Here is a 12,842-nt window from a genome sequence, read left to right on the forward strand (position 1 = left end):
TATGCAGTACCCATTTCACATTGGAGGCATTCAGATATGAAATCTGCACCTGTAGGGCATTTTAAACTTGCTCCCTTCATTGCCATGCACAAATACTTGGACTATCTGTAAATGAGACAGTCTGGGCAACAGCAGGATGCCTTAGGTGGGATGTCATCCTCGCCCAAAGCTAGCTCAGGCAATCCATTTTTACAAAAATCTCGGTGTCTTCCTCCAGGAAGTCATGGTAGTATTATTTTGCTTATTGAACTGCAGTTAAAGAAAAAAACAACATAATACACTTTTGCAAAAATAACCTGCTTCTGTGGCATCATTTTCATATTAATTTTTAGAACAGCCTATTTCTCTGAGGTGATACTGCTTAATGTAAAGGAACAGTCAAAGTGTCTGTCCCAAATATCCCCCCAAAATCAGTTCAATGGCTGACTGACTAGATGTATTTGCAAATCTGTCCAGAAAATGACATGTCTCTTGGCTTAATAGGATAAATGCTTCATGGGAAAGTGCTTCTTCTCAGGGATGGATATAGGCAGCTTAATTGTAAAAGGCTGGTAAGGGATCTAAACAAGCTAATGCAGCTCGACAATACACCAATACTTCCTTAGTATGACAATATCAAAAACACGATAGTATCCCAATATCCACAAATAGATTTTGTGCCTCATTCTGCACCACCTTGTATTGCTTGGTCCATTTCTAGTCTGCGATTCCTGACCTTATTACGTCTCAGCCTGCATATTTCCGTCACCTCCCTAAACTCGGTATTGTGAGCCACAGAACTGCTGTGTTCCCACAGCGTGGAAAGGATTGAGCTAGCACCAGCCCTTAACACCTGCCTCTAGCTCTTCTCAGCAGAGCGTCAGGGAAGTCCAGGGGGTAGAACTAGCGAAAGGCACCTGTCTGCCACTGCCAAGAAGTAGGAGGACAGGGTCATAGCGTGATCTCGTGCTGCAAGCTCGCTCATGGGGCGATATCCACAGCAAGAGCAGAGGAGCTGTGGAACAGGGGGTTAGTGAGGGCAGAGAGAGAAATCTCCGTCACTCAAAGACTTTCCAAACCTTCCTGATCCTTTATCTAAAACATCTGGCTGCTCTACAAAGAAGTAGAGGCACATCTACTAGAAGATGTTATCACAAAATACTATTCTGGCCTTGGAACCACAGAGATTACTGATTTCCTAAACTGCCTGATTTTCCAATAGCTGAAAATCTTTTGACAATACCAGGGCTTAAAGATCACAAGCATCATACAAAAGCCTTCTGTTTCAGCATTTACAGGGCTATGAAGAGAATTTGTTTCCTTCTCCTGTCCCTCAAAATGTGCCACGCTTTTACGACATTTCTGAATTATGTGAAGTTTATTACGTTTCTGAAAGTGACTACTATGAATTTCTCTCCTTCTTTAATTCACTACTTGGTTTTAGTAACTGTAGGTCACTGACAGGCAAATCCTAAGATATTATTTAAGCAGACATGTACTGAAAAGCACGTGGCCCTGAGAAAAGCAGCCTTGATTTCTATCTTGGTAAAGATGTCAACTAGAAAAACTAAACACGCTGCTATTAAAAAAACCCCTAAACCTTCAGGTCCAGAGACAACGTTCAGTGGGTGATTTGAGGAAAAAGAAGTTAACTTGATCCAACCTCCTTAATAACCAGATGTTCTCAATCACTGAAAATATATCTTTAGCCGAAACAATTTCTCCGTTCGGTAGCATTCAGTCTCTAAGAGAATTTACATAACAATATGTGACATCTGAAATGCTTAAGGCTACCAACCATGGCAGTACAAATTACAGTCATTTTTCAACCCTCTGTGCAAGGTGCACCACTTTGGGCGCTTGGACTGGCTGCACGCTGCATTGGTCTCTGTGGTGAGACACCATCAGCACGCGCCACAGCTGCCAACCCTGCGCAGCCTGCGGTTCACGGAGGTCGGTAAAGGAGGCTGATGCGCTTACCCGCCGTAGGCTGGAATTGGAGGAGGGGGGGCTGCTGCACGAAACGTGTTGTACACTGTGCGACCTCGGCCTCTTAGATGCGCACCTCTGTAAGCAGCAGCTGCAGTTGCAGCAGGGTAAGGAAATCCTGGCACTGGGGAAAAGACAAGAGGAATATAAAGCACTCCGATCAGTCCACCATTTCAAAACAAGGTAAAACACTGGTGACATAGCAGAGAGTCTGTGCTTGTATTAAAGCATGCCGGTAACTGGATGTGGAAGTTACAAATTAAGTAAATTATTAGTCTTTTAATGAAAGGCTTCATTTTCTTACACAAAACCTTCGTACACAAATAGAAAACAGAAAACTGAAAATTTAGATGGCAACATGGTAGGTGACTTTTTCCTAGAAGACACTCATTAAAAATAATGTTGACTGCTGTAGCCAACACTGCTAACAGGAGACTTTCAAGGCCAAAGCCACTCAGCTCAGGGTCAAATTTTCAGTGCCAGAGATATTTCTGTGCCAGTGCTGGATTTATCTTTTGACTTGGCCCTGCACTGGGTGGGGGTGAGATGTTGGACTAGGTGACCTCCAGTAGCCCCCTAAATTATTCAGTGACAACTGTAACAGACTTTTTATTAAGAAAGTTGATTATTAACCGGGACTGAACTGTGTAGCAGGGGAAAGAAAGACACAGTAAAAGCTTTCTCAGATATAGGGGCTGTACTTTGTTCATGATGCCACCTGTAATTTCTTCAAAGGCAAGAGTTGTATAGTTCGGAAGTACCTATAAGAATTCAGATAACATTCAGACCCAAGAGAAACAATTTAGGCACATGAAGAAGAAATTAAACAGTTTTATATTGTCATTACAACTAAATGTGAATATTAATTGCCATTAAGACAAAATATTTTCTTCAGAAATTCAACTGTGGTAATGAAGTAAACTTTGGAGGTTTTTCTGTAATATGACTGTAAAACTTCTCTTCATAAACTTTTTAATTGGAAAAGAGAAACAAAACTTCATGCTTTACTTTCTCTTCCAGTTTGTTAACCAATACTTCACTACTTCATTTTTCCTTTGGACATATATAGCTAGCAAACATTAGAATAGGAATTTTTGAAATGAGATCACTAGTGAGACAAGAAAATCAAATCCAGCTCTGTTGGCACTTAGGTTACTTCAGTTGTGCTGCACTGCGTTGAATTCTTTTCCGTATGTAAAGGTATAAAATAAATAAATAATATTTAGTAATACCCTAATAAAAGTGAGTGAGTGGAGGTAATGATGTATAAAACAGTAACTTTTTCAAGTCTGAAATATGAATTGATTTCAATCAATTGACATGTCTTTCATCTGTTTTAGCATTAAATTTAAAAGAAGCTTCGAATCTGAAATAAAAACAACTTTTAGAAGTAGCTGGCTGAACAGAGAAGGGAAAATGCTGTAATTATGGTGACCTATCCACTATCACCTCACTACAGTGCCTTTTAGGCTTTGCTAGATCCCTCTCACTGACAAACACATTATATGGTAATTTTGCAAGGATTTACATGTCTGCGATACAACATGAAACAAAACTACAGCAATACATTTAAAGGAAAGCATCCTTTTTAAAAGCACAAATATATTTTCATTCCTCTTTTTGTAAAAAAGAGAAAAGTCAAAATCAGGAGGATGAACTTACAGAACTTAATATATTGTTGGCAAGTTTGCAATCAACTGTGTTGAAGCCTTAAAGAACTAGACTCTTGGAAAGTGCAGAAAAGGTATTTCCATAGGGAAAAATGAAAATATATAATATCGCTTTGGAAATTCGAATGCTGTAATAAGTAATTTTAAATATATAACAGCATGCACATGAAAATTTACATCTGGAAAACACTTTTACAAGAGAAGAACAAGCTGTGGTAAAGAAAATCAGACCAATTCAAAGAAGTCTAAGCTCAAGCCATCTTGTGCAAAGAGCACTGGTGGCTTGTAAACCATAGTCTGGCAATCCATGCTCTAAGACCTTTTTCAACAATTAATTCTTAGTAATTAACAAGTATGTTTTGGCAATATTTAAAGCAGTTAGATGGTTAGATAGTTCTAACTCCTAGATAACAGTTAGATAATTAGCTCTTTCAGCGAAACACTCACGGTCCTAGACAATCTTTCTTCTATGAAATGCACTGTTTGACATTAACTCACCAATTCCTCCATACAGCCAGTCATCTTACACACATATGTGAAGAACGGACCTAACTCTTGATTTTCAGAAGACATGAGTAACTATAGCTCTAATGAAGCCAACTGAGTAAAAAGGAATAGAAATTATTTTTAAAAATATTATTACATTTTTATGAGAAAGAAGGCTTTCTCTTATGAAAGAGGAGAAAAGGCTAAAGGAGAGAGAATGCAGGAAAAGTTGCTTAGCCCATACGTGCTTACCGAAATGAGAACACATAAGGGAGGCCAAACCCAGCATTCGTAGGAGTGGCTAAGGTCACACAGGGAATTCTATCATTTTCCTAGAATTTGTAATTTTTGAAGGATGTGTTAAAATGAAAAGCCTGAAGTAATGGCATTGTTTTGCTATGCTCACCTGGTACTTTCTCCTTCAGGAGATTAGTCATGAAGCATAAAATGTCTAGACTAAAGCAAAACGCTAAAAAAGCTTATAGAAGCAACTCGGAGCCCGGAGAGGTTAGCGCATGATCTGGAATTCTGTCAGGAAGAGGATAAGCCATGATGGGAACTAAGCCTGAGAAATGTGGAACTGAGAATGGCATTCCAAGGTCTTATAAGCAAGTGAGACCTAGCAGTTAAGTTCATACATAACAGAATTATGTCCATCCCCAAAAGGTGACTGGTTCAGTCTACAAAAAACAATATCTGAAAACATAGCTTCTGTTTGTAGGTAGCAATACTGAAGATTAAGATTACTGCCAGGGTAAAATAATCAGCAAGACCATGTCACCTAGCTTTGAGTTCAGCAAAAAAATGATGCTACCTCACTCCAGGTGTGAAATCTGGAATGGTAAGGAGTCTGTAATGACTAGGAAATTTATTTTCCTACCAACTTTTTAATATCCTTATCCCAAAATAACCAACAGAAGTAGCATCATTAGAACACAACTGAATAGAACACAACTGAATAATGGACTTCATAAAAACAATTTTATGAGAGGGATCTGCCATCAGGGAGCATTATCAACCAGCAATAGCCCCAAAAGCAATGAACGTACTAGCCAGGAGGGGCAAAGATTTAATGACTTCCAGCTTGTAGGTCAACCTTCCTTAGTGCCTCAGTGCCAAACTGCTGAAACTCAGTCAGTAAAAATGCTATTATAATGGGGTCGAAAATGTCTTTGAAACTTGGCGGGGAAGCATTTGAGTCCACTTCTAAGCAAAACTAGCTAAAATTTATCAGAGTAATTTGATGACTGGAAGTCTTCTGATCTATGATAGGGGAAAGGAAGATTTCTTCAACTGCACTTTATTGGTGATGATACAAGGTTAAAAATAGAAAGAGGTTTCCAAGTACTGTATGTAATCAACTATCAAACCAAACAATTCACTTTCTCATCTAATGGCCCCTATCTGTTCTGCAGTTTGTGTTTCAGCTATTCATATATGAATGGGACTGCAATGACAACAACAAAAAATCAGTTCCTACATCTCAGGCTACAATGGAACTGCAGTTTGACATTTTCAAATATCTTAAAAAAGAATCAAAACAACATACTGTGAAAGTGTGAAAGCACTACCATAAAAATGATCAAAAAGGATACAAATCATCTTGTGCTACAGTCTAAATGAAAAATTCTGAAGAACAATATGTCGGTAAGATTCCTTCTTTAAACTCACATGTTTACATTTACATTTAACAGGATACAAAGTCAAAAGATTGGTATTATTATGATGAAAACTGAATTTAGTTAATAAACCATAATGGCTCATATCATGACCTTTTTGCATGGTCACAGCAAAAAGAACTTTAAAATAAATCCCTACAGTCACCTTGTTGATAGGGAAAGACAAAAATAACCAAAAGGTGTCTTTTCTGAATACATTCTGAAAACATGGAAATAATGTCAAGGCACCTCCTTCACGGAACTTCAGTTTAGATCTCCTGCATGAAATCTTGTCAGCAAATTGCAATGATTAAGCAAATAAAAAGGCCTCTGGCATTAGCAAGATTCATGTTGGTATATGGGTAGAGTTTAGGTAACTAATGATTGTATACAGAGAGCAAATTTGGGCATGAGGAAAAGGAGAGGAACTTAATCTTTATTTAATCAAATCTTAATTTCTCCCAGAAGATGTAATACATAGGCATTGCTTTTATTCATTTTGTATTAAATGTACATGACAAGTGCATTTTCTAGACACCATATCTCAACATATATACTGGACAACAAAGACTGCCTGAACACTGTCAAAGCTTGACATCCATCCCAAGAGAAGGAAAATGAACTGGTAAAAAATACTTAAGGGTTATACACTGTGTATTAAAGTTTTAAAGCTTTGGGATAGATGGAAGAGTAGCAGATGCAAAAAACAACAGGGGGCTGATTCTGTATCAAAGCCATAAAAATATACAGCCATTTTAATTGGCAATTATTCTTTGCACTTGTGCTCTTGTATGAGAGTGCCATATGCCTCAAGAAAGGTGTGCCATCAAAATGGATGAGCGACTCTACCTCTCATCACTCCTAATCTCTCCTCCTCTGCACAAACTATCAGGTCATCTCCCATCAAAAGTTTTCAAATATTTTATGGTGAACAACTTTAATGCTGTATCATGTTTGAATGAGTTTGTAGCTAATTTACTGTAAGGTAATTTAACTGTTAGAAAGGCAGGAAGACACATGTACACTATTCCCACAGTTTAGGAGGATCCCTGTTGAGGAAACACTTTAGAAGTGCTGGACAATAAATTAAAAATTAAGAGGTATAATTGGTAACATGCTGAGGAAGGTTGAAGAGAATAACCTATATCATATTATATGAGATTTCAGGAACAGAATCAGGAATTTATCCTGATGTATCCTGTATAGTGAGTTTTCACTTAACCTTAATAGTAGTAAATAATATCAGTTGGCATTCTTTAAAAGAATTATACAAACTATGTTAAGGAGGATGCCTCTATATCTTTGCATTTAAATATATGGTCCAAAGTTCACCGCAATTAAAATTTGAGCTTCTTTAATACAGCTTTCCACATAAAAAGGCTTTTAAATAAGCTTATGTATATTTACATTCTTAAAATGTTAGAGTCAATCTTTAGTACATTCATAATGTTTAAAAATAACAAGCTGAGAAGACATTTTTTTCCTCTGTCATATTTATTTCAGATTTATTAGATCCCTAGGATCTCATTGTGAATCAACTGAATTCACAGGATTTTTGTCGTGAATCTCAAATACAGGCAGGACTAGGCCTCTCTATTTCTTTCATTCGGAATGTATTTATTTCTGAAGCACTTTCTTGAAATTAGTGAAACAATCATTTCCTTACCATTGTTACAAAATGCATGTCAATATTAGACTCTGTTGTTTAGGAATGAATAAATCTGCATTTTGGACAAACTGTTTCTTACAGGACATTCTCATTTGAAATGCATTGAAAAGGAAAACAAAAATCTCTAATTAATGTACAAGTCTAATCACCATTCTCCACATGGAAGAGTAATTTTTCACTGTTCATTTGCTCAGTTTAATCTCAAAACTGACATAACAGAAAAGCAATGGCCTATAAATCTGCTCTCATTTGTTTCTTTAATATTCATATTCCATTGAACTACATCTGCTTGTTGCTGCAGTCTATTACAACATGCAAAAATGCCGATAAAAATATTACGAAAGGCAAGATGTATTTCTTCATGGCTCTGTGTGCCATTTATTTTGAAAAAAATAACAATAAATGGCTCACGGATCGTCCCTCAGTTTGCTGCATGCTGGGCGATTAGTGATTAATTACCTTGCTGCAAATTGACATGGCACAAGGAAATTGACACAGCCCTGATTAATTAACTTTTTATGTGAGACAGTTACTTACAAAACACTGCACACTGTAATTGAATCCCTTTACTCAACACTATGCATAAAGTTTCAAGTCAAATCCAAATTAGCCCAAAATTTCACTTAAATTTTGTGACACTTTATAATACAGTGAGCCCTGAAAGATTATGCAAATATTTCTAAAAAGAGCAGACATGGAGAGCTGCTTTAAGATACCATTTTCAACTATTTCATCCTCACAGGTATGAAAAATAAAAAAGATTGTAAGATTTTTCCACACCACATCTCCAACACAACCAAATGCTCTCAAAAAACATACACATTGTGTTTCAGAAAAAAGCAACCTTCTCCTTAAAGTGCTTATTCTTATGCTAACTGGTGCAACAAAACTTGCTATTTGATTATCTTAAATTTGTCTCCAAATCCAAATGATCTACTATCGCAACAATGACTCGCATGCGCTGGACTCACACTGAAATTTCCTTGTAATTCTTTTAAGTATGGCATTATTCTCTTTCTGTGCCATCCTTTTTCTCATCTCTTCTGACATACAAATAAATAGACTATCACTGGAATTTACATTTATTGATACCATTACATGCCAGGAATATTAACCTTGGGAGAAACATCATGATGCCAGAGCCAGACAACTTTTTTTTTATCAGAAACTCCAGTACATCACATCCTTCTTATACTGGACTGAATGTGTGGTCTCCTGAATCCCATTGACGTTAAGGGATTGTTCGTAATACTAGAAACAAATGGAGGATGGGCAGGGATAAAAAAGAACAAATAAGATAATTGAGAATTGCAACTGATTAAAAAAAAGCTATGTAAAGCTATGTAATTACACAAAGACATAATATGTAATTATACAAGACTTTGAATAATAAGTAAATACTTTAATTGGTGATCAAATTACTTTTGATGTACTTAATAACCCAATAATGTTATGGCATACTTGATATCCCAATGAATATTCAACATTTCACAAAAGAATCTACTAAAAAACAAGAAAAGCTCTGTAAATAAAAACAAACAACAAAACATCTGGATCGCAAAGGAAAAGAAACATTAGAGATCAGAGAAGTCCCATCTGATCCTAAATGAACGGACAGTGTAGTGACAAAGAAGTTCTGTCTGGATGATGCAATGATTCTTTAATAATGGAAAGGTTTAAAATCTTACACAGGCCCATTAACATGTTAAAAAAGAAAGAAGGGAAACTCTAGTATAGCCTGCTATGTTTTCAGAATTAGAAGAAACAAAATTTACAACATCATCCAATATTACTGACATCTTTGATGCTCTGTGTGTCTAAACTCATATCGGTTGTTGCCTGTCCTATGAACGCATGATTGCTCAGTGGCTTATGTATCCAAGGGATTGAAAGACAACAGAACTACTAAGCTGTGAAAAAAGACCGCTGTCAGGTCTTTTCTTAGGTTGGGAACAATTTGGGAAGAAAGTGGGTGAAATAAAAACAGCTGGTTAATCTAATGCAAACCATAAGAGAGAAATTACCAAAGAGACACAGATGCAAAGAGTCATACAGATATTAAAAGTGTTAATACTACAAAAACACTGTACATGAAATACAGATTGAGGAAGAATTTTCCTGGATGCAACATGGTTTGAAGAGCCATGTTTTAATAACAACTGTCAGACAACGCAAGGAAAAGAGTGACACCAAAGTAAGCCTTTGTGGAAATCAAATCTGACAGGCTAAGCTGAAAACCACTAAATTAACAACTTTCCAACTGCTTGACAGAATAACTTGAAATGTATGGTCAACTGTGATAGCTTGACTACTAAAAATGAGTAACATAGTATCTAGCATGCAGAACTAAAGTAACATAAGAAATCAGATAGTATAACCCTCCAAAATGAAATTTCTGCATATAGGACTCTACAGAAAGGACATTATGTACAATAACACCATAGATCATGATGCAAAAATAAAGCTAAATACAGTTAAGCTATGTACTGAGAGGAGTAAGACTAAGTCCTAACCATCCAATTGTCCTAACAGACTGGTGAGTCATGAGTACTGCCAGTGGCCAAGTGTCATACCTCCATTAACAGGAAAACAAAAAGCTAAGTCGCATCAGATTTGTAAATGTCCTTGGGCAAACATGATCTTTATTATTTGAACTAAAGAACAGAGATCATTTCATGCAATTTAATAAAAAGATGCAGTGCACTCCCTCCCAGTCACCTCCCACTACTTGAGTGTAGGATGGCGAATAAGCTAGCAAAAGTCAATGGTCCACCATTTAGGATGTGTCTATCTTTATAATAGTCTTAAACGTAGTGATTCACTGCATCATCATTAAACAGATTACACAAGAATGAGTACAAACAGCAAGGCACTTAAAAACAGACCTCAAGGAATGAAAGGACCCATATTTATAGATGCTGGACAACTACAGTACACTTACTGGTGTCTTACTGGTGACTTAGTCACCATTTAAGATAGTGATGGACAGAAGATAAAAGGGCAATTGTCCTGAAAACAGCTACAGAAGAGCGATATGCCATGTTACAAAAACTATACGGAGAATTTCAGATGTTGCTATCAAAAAACAAAAGATGCTAGATTTCCAACAGAAAAGAAAGCAAATCTGAAATATGATTGTTCAAAGAACACCTCAAATGCCACTTGTTACTTTGCCAACTCGAAGAAACATATACCCCATAACACCACTAACTAGGAAAAATAGCCACAGGAAGCAAACTAGCTACTAATTTCTACATCACTAGCTAAGACCACCACTGTAAAATAAGCTGTTTTCAGAAAAAGCAGCAGCCACACAACAGGAAATACAGGGAAGCTGCAGATTGGCAGATTTTTAAGATTAAGAACATAACTTTCAAGGAGGTTCAGAAAATTTCTTTTTCATTCCATCCTAAACATCTACATAACTTTCATCTTAACTATCTGTGCTGGTTCTTTATTAAATATTATGGTACATCTACATTTCATCAAAGAGGAGAAGGGACAGCTAAAAGCAGTCACTGAAGAGTTAGCTCACTGAAAATTGCTTTATAACATAACTCAATATCTTAATAACTGATGATGAGATAGCTGATATTGCAATTAACAGCATTAGGCATAACCACGTTGCTCCTGTACTGAATCAATCATCCAACATTTCTTTTAGGTTCTGAGAAAATGGGGAAACTATCAGCACGTACATTGAGGTTTATATAACCAACCCTTCCTCCAACTGACAATAGTGTATTTGAACATTTGCAAGAGTATTTACAGCGTTTCAATTTCTTCTGGATAAAAGGGCCTAATATAATCTCCTATGCACTATTACATTGGTTTACCACAGACTTTATAGTACAAGAATTTCCCTATAATTACCTGCTTTTATATTAAAAACATATTTACCATGTGCAGCTGTGCCTCCTGTACTATCTCAGAGCAAAATGTTATAATCCTTCTTCTATTAAAGGTACTGAGAAGATTCCCTTTCTCAACTGTGTGCAGTACCTACCTGGCCTGTCTACAGTACACTTTGTTTAAAGCATTCTTATTGAATTGCTGAATAAATTCCACAGTTAAAGAAATATGAGTCAATAACTTCTTGGTTTCCTATATTTATTGCCTTCTGGTATAGTTTGGGAATGTGCCTCCCAGACTTCTTTTGTGTGAACATTTTTGAGTAAACATTAATCCATTTTTCAACTGATGGCTTAGATTCAAATTAAATACACATTTTAGAACAAATTACATTCAAATAAACAGCAGCCTACATAAACGAAACTGCTTTCAAAAGGAAAGAATTGTTTTCCTATAGCAAAACTAAACACGTCTGCATAAATAGCCTTCGAGCTACTAAAACATTCAATTTTCAAAGAGAAAAGGCTTTATAGAAGCAACCAAAATAGTGTTATATTCATGATGTAAATAAAACCATTAGGACTTTACAATCTGGTTAGAAAACTTTACATGCGACACAAACAGAATCACTGTAGCCTATCCCCATTACAACACAAATGATATGATTTCCCAGGTCACCACACACTAACAAAGAGGAAGCTGGGAACAAGGACCAGCTTTTTGCATGTAATTTTAAATGTTTAAAAGGTACAGCACCTAATCTAGGCATCTCAATGTACCACACTCCTCTGATATACATGTGCAGTCCTAACCATTCAGACTGCATTACAGAAAAGGTTTTCATCGTATTATCAGACATGACTGCTTCAGTTTGCTGTCTACAATTGAGAGCCACAACTATGAGAGAATCTGAGTCCTTTGGCTAAATAGAAAAAGCTAGGATTGTAAAAATCAAGGTGCTGTAGAAAGCTGTCTAATAATATGGCATAATTCACTTGATTTTTCAAGCCAAAGCATAAACTTGTAACTGCAGTTTTCAGAACTCCAAAATGCAGAGGCATAGCATGAGCTTCTTCCCTGCATTGAACTAAAAGACAATACAAAGCGACAGATTTTATCATAGGCATGCAGCCAACTGTATGCAGTAATGCTCAATAGCACTCTGCAGTTTTTCCATTCAAAAATCAGTATTATATCACTGTAAAGCTATTATGAAAAATGAAACATGACCTTCAAAAAAAGTGTCCTTATTACAGGGAATGAACAACATGCATGACAGGTAAGGTCAACTAAACCTCCATAAAATATGATTGTCTTACTTGGTAATACACTGAAGGAAATCCAACTGCATTTAACATTTCAATAATGGCTTTTGATAAATATATTTATATCTACCACCTGTTGATTTCTAATAAAAATCTGTACCGTTTATAGTCAATAAAATTCCATACCATGAAAAAGACTGCTTTCCCACACAGCCCAAGTCTCTCATTCCTTCACCTCTCTTTTTCTCTAAGTATCTCCACAAAAATCACTTCC

General features: G+C 36.4%; 1 protein-coding gene across 28 annotated transcripts in view; it reads right to left on the minus strand.

The window, feature by feature from the left end:
• The window catches only part of RBFOX1 (RNA binding fox-1 homolog 1), a 1,256,643-nt gene that overhangs the window by 49,299 nt on the left and 1,194,502 nt on the right, over positions 1-12,842 (minus strand). For all 28 annotated transcript variants that reach the window (XM_064520441.1, XM_064520435.1, XM_064520437.1 and 25 more), the window contains one exon: positions 1,960-2,092. In XM_064520441.1, the coding sequence (XP_064376511.1) occupies positions 1,960-2,092 (133 nt within the window). The remainder of the gene's footprint in view (positions 1-1,959; positions 2,093-12,842) is intronic.

Source organism: Dromaius novaehollandiae, chromosome 14 (assembly GCF_036370855.1).
Source record: "Dromaius novaehollandiae isolate bDroNov1 chromosome 14, bDroNov1.hap1, whole genome shotgun sequence".
NCBI classification, from domain to species: domain Eukaryota; kingdom Metazoa; phylum Chordata; class Aves; order Casuariiformes; family Dromaiidae; genus Dromaius; species Dromaius novaehollandiae.